Source organism: Pezoporus flaviventris, unplaced genomic scaffold (assembly GCF_033815535.1).
Source record: "Pezoporus flaviventris isolate CSIRO_AGI_PZ_B2104156 unplaced genomic scaffold, CSIRO_AGI_Pfla_v1 ptg000001l, whole genome shotgun sequence".
NCBI lineage: Eukaryota > Metazoa > Chordata > Aves > Psittaciformes > Psittacidae > Pezoporus > Pezoporus flaviventris.
Window position 1 is genome coordinate 25,572,433 of NW_026892549.1, and position 18,912 is coordinate 25,591,344.

The 18,912-nt window shown below is 39.2% G+C and overlaps 1 protein-coding gene across 9 annotated transcripts in view; it reads left to right on the forward strand.

The window, feature by feature from the left end:
• The window catches only part of ANK3 (ankyrin 3), a 379,207-nt gene that overhangs the window by 334,103 nt on the left and 26,192 nt on the right, over positions 1–18,912 (forward strand). For 7 of the 9 annotated variants that reach the window (XM_061449032.1, XM_061449040.1, XM_061449062.1 and 4 more), the window contains 8 exons: positions 647–854; positions 1,467–1,563; positions 2,704–2,932; positions 3,505–3,630; positions 4,382–4,504; positions 4,994–5,020; positions 6,770–6,851; positions 10,777–18,477. In XM_061449032.1, coding sequence (XP_061305016.1) covers positions 647–854; positions 1,467–1,563; positions 2,704–2,932; positions 3,505–3,630; positions 4,382–4,504; positions 4,994–5,020; positions 6,770–6,851; positions 10,777–18,477 — 8,593 coding nt within the window. The remainder of the gene's footprint in view (positions 1–646; positions 855–1,466; positions 1,564–2,703; positions 2,933–3,504; positions 3,631–4,381; positions 4,505–4,993; positions 5,021–6,769; positions 6,852–10,776; positions 18,478–18,912) is intronic. The other 2 variants (XM_061449087.1, XM_061449094.1) reach the window with 1 other exon arrangement.

Genomic DNA, 18,912 nt, shown 5'->3' on the forward strand with positions numbered 1-18,912 from the left:
ATATTGGCTGATTTTTCCTTTCTTGCTGCATAAAGTTAGGAAACCTTTTAAGGCACAGAATGGAGGTGGAAGGTCTGACATTGCTTATAACTCTGTATCTTAATTAATTCTGTATTAATTTGAGCCAAACAAGTATTTATTTCCTAATAACCAATATTGGAGTAGTATTGGAAGCACTGAATACAGAGGTAAGTTGGAGTGCGCAGTTTTCATCGAGAGCATGGATTTGTGTTTGGCCGACAATTAAGAATTGTTCAGCATCTTCAAGTCAGTGTCTAGTCCTTACTTCTCAAGTGCAAAATAGGCCTCTCTCTGCATTTTGAAATTGTATTTAATATCACCCACCACTGTAAATTAAGAACAAACTCAAATATGTTATGAAAAACCTATCAAATGCTGCAGGCAACCTTCTGAAGTTTATAGTTTTACTCTACAAGTTAGCTAGTAGGAAATCATTGAGTTTTGAGAAAAATACAAAACATCAATTGGTCTCATAATCGTCCTCGAGAACTATAGAAGAAGGCTGCCTGGGGAAAAAAATCTACAGAAAATAAAAGGAAAATTGAATTATCTTTTGGGAAGCAGTTCTCTGCAGGTCTATAACCAATTTGTAGCCCTAGTTTAAATACTTTTCCTGTGTTGACAGGCTCAACCAGTTCCAGAGGAGATTGTAAAAAAAATTCTTGGAAACAAAGCAACTTTCAGTCCCATTGTCACTGTGGAGCCAAGAAGAAGAAAATTTCATAAGCCAATAACCATGACAATTCCTGTGCCACCTCCATCAGGAGAAGGTGTAACCAATGGGTACAAAGGAGACATGACACCCAGCCTTCGACTCTTATGTAGCATTACAGGTTAGAGAAAATCATACTCTTTGCAAAAGTTTCTGTGACAGACGTGCCACTGTGCTCACTCTCATAACTGTACAACTCATGCTTTCCAGTAAGGGAATACTGGCGTGCTTGATGCTGTAGAGTTCAGATTGGTTCTCCTGAGCAAAGCCAGCTGAGGTAATTTGAAAGGCTCCCACTGATGCCCTGGGCTTTGAATCTGCTCTCATGCCATTGTAAAAGAACTCTGCCAACAGATGTTAAATGCTATTTTATATTTAGCCCATATAAAGAATTTCAGCCTTAGCTATTAAGCATGGTTGTCAGTAAAAGTAGTTGGCAGAAATAATTATGTCCTAGCTGATAACAGGTATGTGTATGTTTGCTATTGACTTGTAGGTATGTACTTCACTTACATCACCATCATTTTCCAGTGCGTGACATGTGATGTAATATATATATATATATATATATATATATATATATAAAAAACATGTAGGTCAGCTGTTGGAGAACACTATTATCTAGGTTCTTTTTTTATGATTGAAACAAAATAACTTAAGATAGGGATGTTCTTATGTAGTGTGTATGTGCTTAGTGTTTGAAATAAAATCTCCATGGTTTATGTTTATGTAGGAGGTACTTCACCTGCACAGTGGGAGGATATCACAGGCACCACTCCGCTGACATTTGCAAATGACTGTGCCTCATTCACAACCAATGTTTCAGCAAGGTATGATCAACAGAGCTTGCCAAATACATCTAGGGAGTAGTTTCCTGTGATTCTTTGATGCTTCTTTGTCTCTACATTATCAGCATTCCATACATCTAGGGTTGCACATGAAGCTTTGTCCTCACCTTTCCTGCTGCTATGATGTCTCATGGCAATCACACATACTTTGTCTCTAAAGGCTGTAGTGCCACACAGGGGTTTATTTTTCTGCAAATGGCAAAAGAAGGGGAAAGCTGAAAATATTCAATTTAAAAAAATGGGGTGGATTCATAAAAATGTATTTGTTTAAAAAGTTAAAGATGTTCCATTTCTGCTGTGGGCTTTTTAGTTGAAAATTATGTAAAATTACTCTCACAAAAATATCACTTGCCAAAAAGTCATGGTTTGAAATGAATTTTGATGGATTTAGTGGACTTATATGCTGATGAGAGGCATTCAACAGGATCTGTACAACTCACACGTCCTAGTGGAGAAAATTCATGATTTGCCAGGTAAAGCATTTATCATTCAGTACGTAACATTTACACCTAAAAAAAGCTTTATAAAGAGAGAGAATTGCTGAAAGAGCCAACTAAATCAGAGCTGAAATATTGTGAAAAAGACTCATACAAACTGCAGATTAAAATATTTATAACTTGTATCAAAATTGTCATCCAACTTAATTGTAAGATGAGAAAATAGCAGTGTAACATAGAATATATGTCTTTGGGCTACTTCACTGTGGGCATGTTCAGCTTCAACCTGTATGGGAGATGTGATTTTGCTGTATGAGTGTGTTATAAAGGAGGCTTTAGCAAATTGAATATGCAGTGAATCATCAGCACTTTATGTGTTGTGTGGTCACAAGAAATACAGTTCCCCCACTCTGGCTTCAAGTGAGTCTAAGAATAGATGGGTTTATGAGATACCAGTGTGAGAAGGATCAAATATATATATCAGTATTTCATTGCCAGGTATTCCCATTTTTGGATGGTTAAAGCTCCACTGAAAGTAGAAGGAAAATTACAGCTTTGGGAAGTGTGCAAGGATAGCACATGTGAAATGGGAAGGATCACAGGGCATGGTTTCTCTTTAAAGGCTTAAGAGATGTTTGAACATTAAAGAAAAGTTGATTCAATGATTTGCTTTTTCCCCACTCAGATTTTGGCTCGCAGACTGTCATCAAGTACTAGAGACTGTTGGGCTGGCAACACAGCTTTATAGAGAATTAATATGCGTTCCTTATATGGCAAAGTTTGTAATATTTGCCAAAATGAATGACCCTGTGGAATCCAATTTGCGTTGCTTCTGCATGACTGATGACAAAGTAGACAAAACTTTGGAGCAACAGGAGAACTTTGAAGAAGTTGCAAGAAGCAAAGACATTGAGGTATCTCTCTTACTCACAGCTGACTTCTTCCTTGTAAATGGCCAGTGTGTTTTCCAAGTGGGAACAGGTCCTGCAAAAACCATTATAAGCCCCAAAAGATCAAGTTTCATAGTAAGGCTGTGTCAAAAATTTCCTTGAAAGGGAGTCAAAAAAGGACAAGGCCAGGGGAGAGCATGAGGACCTGTCTCCAAATGGATGCCCCAGAACAGTCTGCAGTGGGGTTTGCACTCGCTGCTGTAGAGTAGCCTCGGTTGGGCTTTGCAGACTGCTCACCTGGAGCCATCTCATTGACCCAGGAGACACAGTCATGAGTAGGGCTGTTTTGTGGTGAATATGTAGTCCTGAGCACATGGTTTCCTGAGGGAAATGTTGCATCTTACTGCAGAAAAGGCACTGATGTAACTCGTGTTTCCCAAACTGCCTGCACTCAATACCTTGCCACAATGAAGTGATTTTCTAATTTGTTATTGAATTTAATCTGAGCAAGTACTTATGATTTAGCATCATATACTTATATATATGAATCTACTATGAAAAGAGGTTTTATTGACTTTTATTTATTGCTTTGATAGGTTCTGGAAGGAAAACCTATTTACGTTGATTGCTATGGAAATCTGGCCCCTTTGACTAAAGGAGGACAGCAACTTGTTTTTAATTTTTATGCTTTCAAAGAAAATAGACTGCCATTCTCTATAAAGGTAAAAGCAAAACAAGCCAAATAATTCTGCTGGCTTGCCTCCCCTGCACACCCCCCCCTTTGATAACACTATTTCAGCCCGATAGGACTAACTTGCCCTGAGGATGTAAGTATCATTGTTTAATATGTGAGTAACAGGGAGAGGGTGTTTCTCATGAAGCCACAAAAGAGCTGGGACCAGCTCTCATACCTATGATATGGATTCATAGCCTTTTATTAAAACCGTATCTCAAGTTAGACCTCCAGAGTATTACAGTTAGATTACTGTCTCCCAGGGACTAAGCAAAGGAGGTGCATTCAGTAGCATACTGTACAGCAGAGCAGCCTTTAAAACATGTGCAGGCTCTTCATCTCTAAATTACCATGAATGCATGCTCACTTTACATAGGCTTATCATAGCTGCTGTGCTAAAGATGGTTTTAAGCATTTTGGTGAGCACACGTGTAAAACATAGCAGAAAAATTTGAAGGGGAGAAGAAAACATCTGTTGGTGATATTCCAGTATGAAACTCTCTGGGTTAGACTCACTCAACATCTTGTCTTGTGTGGATTTACCATCAGAGAGCTTCAGGCTGATCTACCTCTTTCAAGATAAAACATTTTCTCCTTCAGCACCTAAGGCTAAGCTTCAGCTTGGTAACATTGGTCTTTACCCATTAGATCACTTCTTGTGGAAAGAAACTCTCCAGAAACCTCCTCTAGGCATCTGAATTGCTACATGTTACTCCACTGTATTAAAATTTCTCTTCTAGGTAAGAGACACCAGCCAGGAACCTTGTGGTCGATTATCATTTTTGAAAGAACCAAAGACTACAAAAGGACTGCCACAAACAGCTGTTTGCAACTTGAATATCACTCTGCCAGCACACAAAAAGGTATTTGTTAGGAAAAGCAAACATTTTCCTTAGGGTTGGTTGGTTTTATTTTTGCTCCTTTAGTTTTTTGTCCTTTTTTTTTTTTTCCTTCTAGTGGTAAAGATACCTTGTGAAATGACAGTAATGAGAATGCTTTCAAATATGATTAAGGCTTTTTAAATTTATGTTTTATTGGTTTCCTGTATGTAGAGTGCTTTTAAAGTCTCTTGTTACTGTGGTGTCAAGTTCCTATAATTTTTATGATTCTGTTTACAGCTCATGCTTCAGCCTGCAAGTCATAGGTTTATGCTTTCAGTAATGTCACGTGTTGATTTGCATTGGATGTAAGATTTTTTTTTTTCTTTTATGTTGACATTTTGGATTTGCTTTGCCTTATAAATCAGCTTGCATTTTGTGCTCCCAATTTGGTCCTTTTCATATCCTGATATTCTTTTCCCTGCTGTCCATTATAATATTCCTTGTCTCTGCAATGCATCTTGGGACCAAAAGGAAACAGAGTCAGATCAAGATGATGAGGTAATATAAATCTGTCTTCTGTTTTTATTTTTTCAGATTTAGTGAAGAAAAGTAATATGTTATAGAAAAAACAGGCAACTACTATCAGCTATGGCACTGAATGATACCTACAGAATAACTATATCCTCAACATCTGATAGTCTGTTGCAAAACAGTAGAAGTGCACATATGTGGAAGAAACATGATTATGTATTATGAAATTAAACCAAGCACTGAATAATAGCCGTCTAAAATATAACTTCTTTCTTTTTTTCTGAAAAAAGATATAATTCTAAATATGACACCAAGTCCATTTTTTACAAAAATCAAGAAGAGTTTAGTGGATAGGGTTTTACCTCTTGGAATAATACTGCCAATACTTTGGTAAACTGTGTTTCTGAGAAGAAAAGTATTGCTGAGGCCACAGTAGTGACATATTATATTTTACTAGTGAAAATAAACTGGATTCTTCTGAAAACTCAGAAAAGCCAAGACCATCTCTAAATATTGTGTACAAATCTATTTTCAGATAAACCTCAGGTATTTGCAGCTTAAAAATCCACTGTTTGCAGGATGCTGCAACATTAGATTTTCAGGAAATTGAGTAGGTTTTACTTATTAGAGGTAGTAATAGATGAGGTCACCTTATGAAAGGAAGCACATAGAGGTATCCCCTTTATCTAACTTACAAAGTTTTCTTCTCTTCCTGGTGGCAAATAAATAGCAGTACCTACCCGCTGATTAAAATAATAATAATAATGATGAAAAAAAATAAACCCAAACCAAAATGTCCTTACATGTTAAAAAATAATAGCAACCACGTTGCTTTGTCTCTGCAGGATTTTTTCCCAGTGTGCTATTATACAGCTATAACAATAGTTCTCTTTCTAAACAAACTGTATTATTAGCCACATAAGAAGATGAGATGGTCTCTGAAGGACTTTTTATATCTAAGTTGGCACACTTTCAGCTATGTCACTGAATGCAGCGACTTAGGATGCAATTTATTAAACAATAGTAGTCTGCTTTCTAATCTGCATATTTGCATTTTGTGCCTATTAAAAAAATCCCCTCCCATACCTTTTTTTGTCCTTAATGTATTCACTTTAAAGCCAGTGTACATTGTTGTGTATGTGCTTTCAGGACAAATTAATGTGGGGACAAATATTTGATCAGTCTAAGTTGTACTCTTCTGAATGTTTTATGTCTGTATCTGTAGTCTTTTGTGTTGATCTGTTTCTAGCCAAAGGTGGTTTATTTTACAGACAATGAATAATGTCATAACATTTCTAGTAGTGTGAAGCAGTTTGTTAAGTGATACTGGGATAATATGGTATTGAGATACTTCAAGGCAGGACCATGAGTTACATCTGCTATCTAAGCTCTTCTACCTCATAAGCAGAGACGTTGTGAGCAGGAATGAACCCATGGGGTTATCTCTTAGGACTGCAGTCCCTCCTCTGCTTGCTTCAGAAAGGTAGTCATTCACAGCAGGTTTTTGCTACCTCCAATAGCCACGCTCCCTGCTCCACAGCACCTGATGCTCATTACATGGCAGACAGGAACGGAGACCAGCTCTGTCCCTTCCCTGCCTGCTTGTCCAGATTTGGCTTCAGCATGCCTTCCTGAAGCCGAATGGAAACATCTATTCTCCCTTGTGGGGACATGTACCATAAAATGCAGCCCATCACGCTGAACTTCGATGATTGTTCTGTTCAAATGGGGAACAGCAATACAAAAGGCACTGAACAGTATTATGTTTTGTTGCAGACGGAGAAAGCTGACCGGCGCCAGAACTTTGTTTCCCTTGCTTTACGTAAGCGCTACAGCTATCTGACTGAGCCTGGAATGAGTGAGTTGCTCTTACCAAAGTACTAAACCATATATAGATGATTTTTCATAAGAAGAGACATTTTTTCTATAAACGTATTTGGTGTCACCCTTTAAAAAAAGGCAAAAAGAAAAAAAAAGCTATGTAAACCAAAACTCTTGGATGGGCTGTGAACTCTAGCGTTGTGAGAGCTTGAAGAATCCTGACTGGCAAATGACATGTGTTAGTTAAGTAAAAATATAGTAATTTTTAAAAATGCCATGTAGCTCCAGAGTAGGAGGATTGCAAACTGCTTTCAAAAGGAGTCTGTTCCTCTTCCCTTTGAAAGATTAGAGAGAGCTGCTGTAGAAAAGCATGTTATGCAAAAGTTTGGCAAGGCTGGAGAATGCCATTCAGATAAACACTTAAATGTTTAGATGCTTAGCCAAAATGGATTCTCTCATATTTTATATTTTCCCTCTTCTTTCTCCTCCCCTTCCCTTTTTCCTCTATTCCTTGCAGACGCTTTTTATTCCCTGGCACCACACATTGCTTCCTCTTAAACTCAAGTTTCCCTTGACCTTAAGGCTTCCCTTCCCTTCCCTTCCCTTCCCTTCCCTTCCCTTCCCTTCCCTTCCCTTCCCTGTTAAATACGATAATGTATTTGGCTTAGCTTTTCTTCCCTCACCTCTCCTCCCGGAGGCTGACTGCTGTTGTTCCTCATTCCCAGGCTTTTTCTTGCCTTTTTTTTTTCACCTCATGACTTCTCAGTTGCTACCCTGCAACAGACCCTTTGATAGAATTCCATAAAACCCATAGACAAACTTCATCGGGTCTTGGGAGTTCCCACTGGATGGCTGCTGTTTAATTATCCTATAAGATCTGTGGCTTCTTTGGATCAGATGTGCTCCAGAATATATTACACTTCTCAGGCCTGGAAGAAGACTTCAAGCATATAACATCTGAAGAAGCTATCAGATCTGCTGAGACATCTTGATGGACTGTTAAGGTATTGTCAAAGGCTTGATGGGAACTGAGAGAGAGAGAAAGGAAGTTGCTTGAAAGGTGTTTGATAACTGTGTATATTACTTACAATTAGTTTTTCTGGCCTTACTGGGGGAAAATATAAAAGGTAGCCTGATTTATTCACCAAAGGTCCATTAACTTTCATTTTCAAAATGTGTAGGGGAAAGAATCTAAACCCACTTAAGATGAACTCAAAAAAACCCCAATGGGTTAACACGGTAGAAGTTCATGACCATTCTTTAACTATTCTATCCCTTTTGGCAATGGTTGTTACTTAAGGCTGTGAGCTGCTTAAAAAGGTTAAGCAAAAATGATTTTATTCTCCAGAAAAGATTGTAGGATAGGGGTTTGGCCATCAGCCTGAGCATCACCTGCTGTGCACACATAGCATGTAATCAGCAACTGGCCCTACATCTGCACAATGCTGGTGTGAGGGGAAGATGTGATCTTGGAGGTGCAACTCTTTCAGAGAGCACATATACACAAAGCCAAGACTGCTGCTGTGCAGGGTGTTTGCTCCAGTGATTGGATATGAGTGATGAACCTCTACCTACTTCCAGTGGATTTGATGGCACACCTCCCACGGTGTTCAGTAGCCAAAAAGGGCTGTTACAGAAAATCACTCTTTAGAATATTATCCCATTCTAAAGTCTTGCGTGGTTGTGGAGATTTATATTTACTATTTATAAATAGTAAAATAGCACAGTTGCCTGCTGTTTGAGTTATGTCATAGCTGCACACGCTGGTAAATTACTTAATTTTCTTTGTACTGGTGGTTCTTCTCAACTGCAGTAAGGAGCAGAGAAAAAGCATCTTAAACATGTCTGAATCCGTGATTTAAGAGGAGAAAGCGCAGTTAAGAGGGGAGCCTGTTGGTTTGATTGCCTAACTAGCCACTTGTGATAGACTGGCTCATCACAGCTCAGCAGGGTCCCTGTAAAGACATTACCAAACACAAACTGCTGAACAAGTTGTTTCATTGTTAGGTTTTTTCAGAATGATTTTGGAGTTTGTTTCTTTGACTTGGGACTGTATGAACTTTTGGTGAATGTTAGCAGCTGCTGCTAATTAGTCTATGAATTCTATTAGTCTATACATCTAGCTCATTAAATTAAGTACACTATGTTTTCTTCTTTGGGTGGGGGGGAGAAGTAAGTTTGTGCTTAAAAATTGAATTGCAAGGGAAAATGGATGTTTCTTGACATAGGCTGTGCCAGTCAGGCCTAGTATTCAAGCTCTCGTCAACCTAAATGTTCTCATACTGCAATACCTCCAGCCATCCACGTTGCCTTCTGGGCTTTGATTGGCTTCTATAGGACTAGCACATTTCTCCTTGCAGGATATGGACCTGTGGTATACTGAATATTCACAATTCTATAAGAGTGCTAGTTCTTTAACAGTTTAGTATTAGCCTTGTTAAGCTTCTTTCACTATAAGGTGCTGTCTGTCTACAAGACAGGTCAAGCAGGTTTGACAAATTATTAGCATAGCTTCAGAGAAAGGTATGTTGAATAAGTTTGGCTATTTTAGCTCCATTTCTGCAGCTTTTTTTAAAAAAGCCCTCTAAGTTACTTCAGTGTCAACTCTCTGAATGGTTATTGCTGTATCAGAGGATATATACTGTAATGGAATTCCCAGAAATACTGTGTTCTGGCATTACTACCTCCTGTGATGCAAAATGTGGTTGATTATGATTTTCTTCAAAAACTCCTATGAATAAGCTGAGTGTTCTGGGGGATGATAACAGTTAACAGGTTTGTTCTTGACAGGAAGTTTTTGCATAATATATTGTTTTTTAACTGCTTTTCTAATGTTACCTTTTGAGAAATGTAAAGTTGAACAGGTCTGTCTTTGAGCTGATACAAGAAATCTCCTCAAAAGGTACCAAGACACTACATCTTGTAGAAAAAGTGTACTCTTCTTTTAATGGCCTCTTGTGAAATAATTTTGTAATATTTACGTATTTGTGCTTAATACAGCATAAAAACAGATATTAATCTGTGTGCTCGTTTTGACATGATATATTGTGCATGAATACAAACTGATTCAGTTGCTTTGCTTGCTCACGTTTATCATGTATCATATTTTACATATTTTATGTATGACATGCTTCTTAAAATCATTTCATATAAAGTTTTACTTTAGTTTTTACCAAACAAAAGGAATATCGCATGAGAAACAAATGCAAAAGTTCCTTTTCTTTCTTTCTTTTTATTGTTTTTTTAAGATACTGACTCAGAAAAGCTCTTGCTCTTATTGGCTTTGTGAGTGTGAAGCATATCAGAATTGTGCATGGGAGATACAGATTTGAATTTATTCCAATTGCTTCACAGTTTGCACATCAGTTGCCTGTCACTTAAAGGAATTTTGGGTTCTGCATGAAATAGTTCTGAGTGGCTTAAGAAAAAAAGATTTTAGCTACATAATGTCCTTTTTACTCAAGTTTATATTTTATATAGGTTGAATATCTGAATAGAACAACAACAACAGAAATTATTAAAAGGATAATTCTAATAGTTGTGCAAAGCAGAGACATACCAAAACAGGCAAAATAGAACTGATATATGAATATTTCAGAAGTAACACATCAGAAAGTCAATAGGAAGTAAGAGAAGAAATTTTGATGTGGCTTTATTTTTACCTTATGGATTCCTTCTTTGTGTTTTCTGTTCTTCATTGTTTGCAGATTTAGTTGCTGCGTGCTGTCTTTCATTTCACTTTGTTTTTTGGTTTGGACCAGTCATCAGTGTATGGCTCATTCCTATTTATTTCTTTCATTTTTTAAGTCTTTTTTTTGCCTCCTTCATCCTAACTCACACAAACAATTGTACTTGCTTTTTGTAATATTACAACGTTTACTGACCAATTTTCTTCTCTGGTCTCTCTGTTTTTCAATCATTTTTGTTGATTTTTATGTTTGATTTTAATTTAACAATTTAAGAAACAGTTGAACGGAGTGCAGGAGCAACAAGATCCCTACCTGCTACTTACTCATACAAGCCATTCTTTTCAACACGGCCATATCAGTCATGGACAACAGCTCCAATTACAGTGCCTGGGCAAACTAAATCAGGCTTCACTTCCTTATCAAGTTCTTCCTCTAACACTCCTACAGCTTCCCCACTCAAATCAATATGGTCTGTTTCTTCTACTTCTCCAATCAAATCCACATTAGGAGCTTCTACCACATCTTCAGTTAAATCTGTTAGTGATGTAGCATCTCCGATTAGATCGTTTCGGACAATCTCTTCACCAATAAAAACTGTGGTATCGCAGTCTCCATACAATATACAGGTTACTTCAGGTTCTTTTGTCAGAGCTCCTGCAGTCACAGAAGCTGCTAGTCTAAAAGGGCTGGCATCCACTACCACATTCCCTTCTCGGACATCTCCAGTGACTACAGCAGGTTCTCTCTTGGAGAGGTCATCCATAACCATGACGCCTCCAGCATCCCCCAAATCCAACATTAACATGTACTCTTCAAGTTTGCCACTTAAGTCGGTCATCACATCAGCATCTTCACTTTTATCGTCCCCTCTAAAGTCAGTGGTGTCACCTGCTAAGTCAGCAGTTGATGCTGTTTCATCTTCTAAAGTCATGATGGCCTCGTCTCTTTCGTCGCCACCAAAACATGTAGCTGGACACACAGATGTACCGTTGCTTAATGGTTCTGTGTCACCTCTGAAATACCCATCTTCTGCCAACTTAATCAATGGATCCAAAACTGCGGCTGTTTTTCAAGACAAGATCACTGCAGCTGCACATTCTGCAAGTTGTGCTGCTAATGCAGCTGCTGACACAGCTGAGAAAGTGTTTTCAACAGCTACAACAATGCCATTTTCTCCACTCAGGTCATATGTGTCTTCAGCACCATCAGCTTTCCAGTCAATGAGAACTCCTCCGGCAGGTGCTTTGTACACAGCCCTTGGATCACTATCTGCAACTACCTCATCAGTAACTTCATCAACAATAACAGTACCAGTATATTCTGTAGTCAATGTTTTGTCTGAACCAGCATTAAAGAAGCTCCCAGAGTCATCTTCACTTACAAAATCAGCTGCTGCGTTACTGTCACCTATTAAAACATTGACTACAGAGGCACGCACACAGCCTCCCTTTAATCGAACTTCATCTCCGATAAAATCATCCTTGTTTTTAGCACCCTCTGCTCTCAAACTGTCCACACCATCTTCCTTATCCTCCAGTCAGGAGATACTGAAAGATGTTGCTGAAATGAAAGAGGATCTAATAAGAATGACTGCAATATTGCAGACAGATGTCACAGAGGAGAAACCGTTCCAACCTGAGATACCAAAAGAGGGTAGAATTGATGATGAAGAGCCCTTTAAAATTGTTGAGAAAGTAAAAGAGGACTTAGTAAAAGTTAGTGAGATACTGAAAAAAGATGTGTGTTTAGAAAGTAAAGGGTCTGCTAAAGTATCCAAAAGTGATCAAGGACACCTGTCTGAGGATGACTGGGTAGAGTTCAGTACAGAGGAGATTGATGAAGCGAGACAGCAAGCTTTGACAAGCCCTCCTATACCTGTTCCAGAGAAGGTCCAAATTAAAACTAAAACCATGTCGGAAAAGGATTATAGCTTGTCAAAAGTTATTGATTACTTAGCAAATGATATCGGTAGCAGTTCATTAACAAACATAAAGTACAAGTTTGAAGAGGGGAAAAAAGAAGGTGAAGAGAGACAAAAACGCATTTTAAAACCAGCTATTGCTTTGCAGGAACATAAACTTAAAATGCCTCCAGCCTCCATGAGGCCTTCGACGTCAGAAAAGGAGTTATGTAAAATTGCAGATTCCTTTTTTGGAACAGATACTATTTTAGAGTCTCCAGATGACTTTTCTCAACACGATCAAGATAAAAGTCCCTTATCTGACAGTGGCTTTGAAACAAGGAGTGAAAAGACACCTTCTGCCCCACAAAGTGCTGAAAGCACAGGGCCAAAACCACTTTTCCATGATGTACCCATCCCTCCTGTCATTACAGAAACAAGAACTGAAGTAGTTCATGTTATCCGCAGCTATGAACCATCATCAGAAGAAGTTCCAGAGCAGAAAGCAGAGGAGCAACCAGCCTCTAAACCTGCCCCTACATTTACAGAGCTGGAGCAAAAACCTGCTGGGTCTATTAAAGAGAAGGTTAAAGCTTTTCAAATGAAAGCCAGCAGCAGCGAAGATGATGACCATAAGTGTGTCCTTAGCAAAGGTGTTCGAGTAAAAGAAGAAACTCATATCACTACAACAACTAGGATGGTTTATCATAAAACTCCATGCACTGAAAGCACATCTGAAAGAATTGAGGAAACAATGTCTGTTCATGACATAATGAAAGCCTTTCAGTCTGGACGTGACCCTTCCAAAGAACTGGCAGGTCTGTTTGAACATAAATCATCAGTAACATCTGAGGTTAGCAAGTCTGCTGAAGCTTCACCACAACATGCAGAGAAGGACAGCAAAATGAAACCCAAACTGGAGCGAATAATAGAGGTCCATATTGAACAAGGTAATCAGGCTGAACCTACTGAAGTCATTATTAGAGAAACCAAAAAGCATCCAGAAAAAGAAATGTATGTATATCAGAAAGACTTACCTCGGGGAGATATTAACTTAAAAGAGTTGGAAAAACATGATGCTTTTCCTTGTTCAGATGAACAAGGTCAGCAAGAAGAAGAGGAGCTCACGGCTGAAGAGTCACTTCCTTCTTATCTGGAATCCTCTAGAGTTAACACTCCCGTGTCCCAGGAAGAAGACAGTCGCCCTAGTTCTGCTCAACTCATGTCTGATGACTCTTACAAAACACTGAAGCTTTTGAGTCAGCACTCAATAGAATACCATGATGATGAGTTGTCAGAACTAAGAGGGGAGTCTTACAGGTTTGCTGAGAAAATGCTTCTTTCAGAAAAGCTAGATGTGTCACATTCTGATACTGAGGAGTCAGTTACTGACCATGCTCTACCCCTTAGTGCAGAGTTACAGGGGCCTGATAAACGATGCAGAGAAAAAGTAGCTACCGCCCCCAAAAAAGAGATTATCTCCAAAATCTATAAAGATGTATCTGAAAATGGTGTAGGTAAAATATCTAAAGATGATCATTATGATAAAGTGACAGTGTTACACTACACTGGAGATGTTAGTAGTCCAAAACATGCAATGTGGATGCGCTTTACTGAGGACAGATTAGACAGAGGTAGAGAAAAGTTGATATATGAAGACAGGGTGGACAGGACTGTTAAAGAGGCAGAAGAAAAACTGACTGAAGTGTCGCAGTTTTTTCGGGATAAAACAGAGAAGTTGAATGATGAGCTACAGTCTCCAGAGAAAAAACATCATAAAAAAAATGGCAAAGAAATACATTCTAGCCAGAGCTCTGCCAGCAGCAGCCCTGAGAAAGTTCTGCTCTCTGAATTACCATCGTCCGTTGACGAATGGAGTAAAGTGAAGCAGTATGCACATGATGGGAAATGCTTTCCCAAGGTGGATGAAAGAAGAGCATCGAGTTTGCCAAGCAGCCCTGAAAAAAGGGTATTTGTGCAACCTGCAGAGGACTCTAAACAAACTATGGAACACAAAGGAAGTGCTCAGCAGGCTGGAGTACCTGAGGTTTCACAGACTGGATTTCAGCTCAAGCAATCAAAGCTCAGTTCAATTAGGCTTAAATTTGAACAAAGTATAAGTCCAAGGAGTAAAGATATACCTCAAGAAGAAAAAAAGCTGGACAGTCAGTCCAAAATTCCAGTAAAGAAATTGCAAGAAAGTAAGTTACCGGTGTATCAGTATTATTCCAGAGAGAAACACGCAAAGCAAGTAGAGGTCATTGATGGAAGCACAGCTTTACAGAGAGAGGTGAAAATACAAGAAGACTTTGTTCCAGGTAAAGGGAAAGCTATTGAAGACTTCCGTTCTTCAGACACACAAAAACAAAGAACTGAAATGAGTAAAGGTGTTCCAGAATACTTTCCAGAACCACAGGCAAGAGAGCTGTCATATGGCTCAGACTCAACAACGAAGGGACACTGGGACAAAAAAATCTATAGGACGTGGGAAAGTCCTGGAACTCCTAATCATAAAACACAAAAGGAAAAACTTTCACATGTGCTGGTTCCAGATACAGTAAAAGAAAACCATGTTGATCATGCTGAAGCTAAAACTGACCAAAAAAGTGAATTTGTCACTCTGACAGAGCACAAACTAGCAACAAACGGAATTCATTCAGAAGAAGTGAAGGAACTGACTGTAAAATCTCCCTCAAAAAGGGTTTTATACAGAGAATTTGTTGTCAGGGAGGGGGAACGTAATGGTGAAGTGGCTGATAAAATATCCCAGAGGAAAGAAGAAACTGCTGTGTCCCATATTCCAGTCAGACTTGTTGAGGAGAAGAGAACTATGCTTGATGGTGTATATGAACTTTCAGCCAAAGTATCTCAATCAGCTATGATTAAGGAAAAAGTTGAGAGGCAGATTGATTATGTGGAAGATGAAAAAATAAAGCATTCAGAAATCAGAAAAGTTACCAAGCAGCAGAGCTCAATAGGTCTAAGTCCTCCTGTTGAGGAAACAGAGACATCCCCTAGCAAATCACCAGATTCTTTAGAATGTAGTCCAGGAAAGGAATTTCCCTCGAGTGAGTTAGTTGACCCTGCTGTCAGTGATTACTTGGATAAAGTTGCACCACTAGTGAGCACTGAGGGAGTAAAAGAAATTAAGACTTTACCTGTTTATGTCAGTTTTGTTCAAGTAGGAAAGCAATATGAGAAAGAGGTGCAACAAGGAAATATTAAAAAAATTGTCAGTCAGGAGAGTAAGACCGTACAAGAGACAAGGGGGACATTTTATGCAGCTAGGCAGCAAAAACAACCTCCTTCTCCACAAGGTAGTCCAGAAGATGACACACTAGAACAAGTGTCCTTTATAGATAGTTCTGGTAAAAGCCCTTTAACACCAGAAACACCAAGTTCAGAGGAAGTGAGTTACGAGTTCACATCTAAAACACCCGACTCACTAATAGCTTATATTCCAGGCAAGCCCAGTCCTATACCTGAGGTGTCTGAGGAGTCAGAGGAGGAAGCAGATGCTAAGTCAACATCTGTAAGACAGACAGAGGTTGAGGAACCACAGATTGACAAAGCATTACTTAATCATATAAATAAGGACTCTAACAAAAGACCAAAATGTAACAGAGTTGCTTACATTGAATTCCCTCCTCCTCCACCACTGGATGCAGATCAGTGCGATTCAGAAAAGAAGCCTCATTATTCCACTGAAAGTGAAATGGAGATGACAGAAGTGAACTTGCAAGATGAACATGACAAATGTCAACTAGCTGAACCTGTCATAAGAGTACAGCCACCATCTCCTGTGCCACTAGGAGCAGATGTCAGTGACTCCAGTGATGATGAATCTCTCTATCAACCTGTTCCACTTAAAAAGTATACATTCAAACTGAGAGAACTGGAAGATGACCAGAAAGAAACCTCAAAACCCAGAGCCCCGGAAAAGATTGAGAAACAGAAAGAGTTAGGACATCCCACTTCTGGGAAAACTAATGAGCTTGATGTTGGGCTTGATTCACCCCAGAATGATGTAGTACAAAATGGGAGTAACAATGACCAGTCTGTCACAGAGTGTTCCATAGCAACCACTGCAGAATTCTCCCATGATACTGATGCAACAGAGATTGACTCTCTTGACGGTTATGATTTGCAAGATGAAGATGATGGTTTAACTGAGAGTGATTCTAAACTTGCAGGTCCGGCAGTTGAAACAAAAAAGGATGTATGGACTACAGAAGGCATTCTAAAGCAAACTGATCGCTGCTTTAGCCAGAGTAAGCTTGAAGTCATTGAGGAGGAAGGCAAGGTAGGCCCTGAAGAAGACAAGGAACCTCTGAAGGGTCCAGCTTCTGAAAAAGCCGGAGATAAGAGTGATCAGAAGTCAGGGGCACAGTTTTTTACTTTGGAAGGCAGACACCCTGACAGGACTGTATTTCCTGATACGTATTTCAGCTACAAAGTAGACGAAGAATTTGCAACACCTTTCAAAACAGTGGCCACCAAGAGTCTAGATTTTGATCCGTGGTCCAGTAACCGAGGTGACGATGAAGTATTTGAGACTAAATCAAGGGATGATGAGGCTAAGCCATTTGGTCTGGCAGTGGAAGACAGATCTCAAGCAACAACACCTGATACAACTCCAGCCAGAACTCCAACAGATGAAAGTACGCCAACTAGCGAGCCCAACCCCTTCCCATTTCATGAAGGGAAGATGTTTGAGATGACTCGCAGTGGTGCAATTGACATGAGCAAGAGGGATTTTGTTGAAGAAAGACTCCAATTTTTTCAGATTGGTGAGCATACTTCTGAAGGGAAGTCAGGGGACAAGGGGGAAGGGGATAAAAATACAGTCACTGCCATCACACAGCCACAGGCAGGGGACAACACTGTAGAAACAAACCTAGAGAGACCAGTAGAAACAACAGCAGTTGAACATAAGCCCATCATCCAGGCCAGTGGAGATTGCATGGAACAAACACTCGGTAGTAACTCACTGGAAAAATCATCGGCAGCAGTAAACGCTTCTAAAGTCGATCCCAAATTGCGCACACCAATTAAAATGGGAATTTCTGCTTCCACCATGACTCTGAAGAAAGATGGCCCTGGCGAAGTGACAGATAAGATAGAAGCTGTGATGCCAAATGGTCAGGGATTAGAAAATGAAAATGTAGCAGTGATTGCAAGTTCAGCTTCTAGCCAGACAAGCTGTAGGCAAACAGAAAACACTGATTTTCCAAAAGATAACTTTAATAACAACAACAATTTGGATTCATCTGCTGTCCCTACAGATGATATTGCCCATAATGTAGTGCTAAAAGAACATTTGGAACCGAAATGTTCCCTCCAGAAAGCTAATCAAGTGAAAAGCTCTTCAGGAAAAGGTACAGGGACAACAGAAGGACACAGAGTAAGAGATAAGCAAAAACCACATGGAGAACAGCAGAAGTCAACAAAGTTAATAGGGGCTAGAGGAAAATCAAAGCTTCCTGTTAAGGCCAGCTCAGTAAAAGAAGTCTTTGCACAAAATAATCTCCAAAGCAATACAGGGAGTAAAGTGAGAGGGGCTAGTAAGCCTGACAAAGCAAAACAAAATAATTCTTCTCCCTGTCTAGAAGCAAGGTCTAGGATTCCTGTAAAAAATACACATAAGAGTAATCTAGCTAGAAGAACTCCAACCCTGCCAAAACAAGAGCAGGTAGAGAAAGAAAAACCAAAACAGCTTCCTTCTAAATTACCAGTAAAGGTAAGATCTACCTCCGTCACCATGACAACAGTTAAAGTAAAAAAAAATCAGCTTAGGGAGGTATGTAAACATTCTATTGAATATTTTAAGGGAATTAGTGGTGAGACATTAAAGCTTGTGGATCGTCTATCTGATGAAGAGAAAAAGATGCAGTCAGAGGTCTCTGATGATGAAGAAGACAGTACATCAAGGAACACATCCTTATCAGAAGCTACTCAAGTTTACCAGCCTTCCATTACATCGAAGTCTGCTAGAGACATGAGAACAGAGGCAGCATCTATAAAATCAAAGATTGAAAAGGCCGACAGTGAGAGGAGGAGGAGTAAGAGGACTGGTGAGAATGAAGGCAGTCAGGTTTCTGGAGCTCTCATGGCTCACCTCGTGGAGATCAAGCCTAGTTTGTAAAACTTTCAACTTGTTGATCCTAGTGCATGAACTGTTGTGATTGCCTGTGGAGTGACTTAACTGTAGTGTTCATTCTGTCATTGTCATCTGTATGTGCTGTCTTATACTCTTCTTTTTTCCTTCAAACAAATCCTGTACTGTAGAAAGCTAGTGAAGCATGCAAGACATTCATGTAATTCAAAAAATTTATGTAACTCAGAAATTGAAAGATTTCTTTTGTGACAGCAAATTTATTCTGTCAAAGTAGAGAAAACAGATTATAACCTGCTCTTGGTGGTTTTCACCAGTAATTGAACAACTTGTGTATAGTCTTAACAGCTAGACTGTGAGCATGTTTGACTTCATCACACGACATCATGTAGTT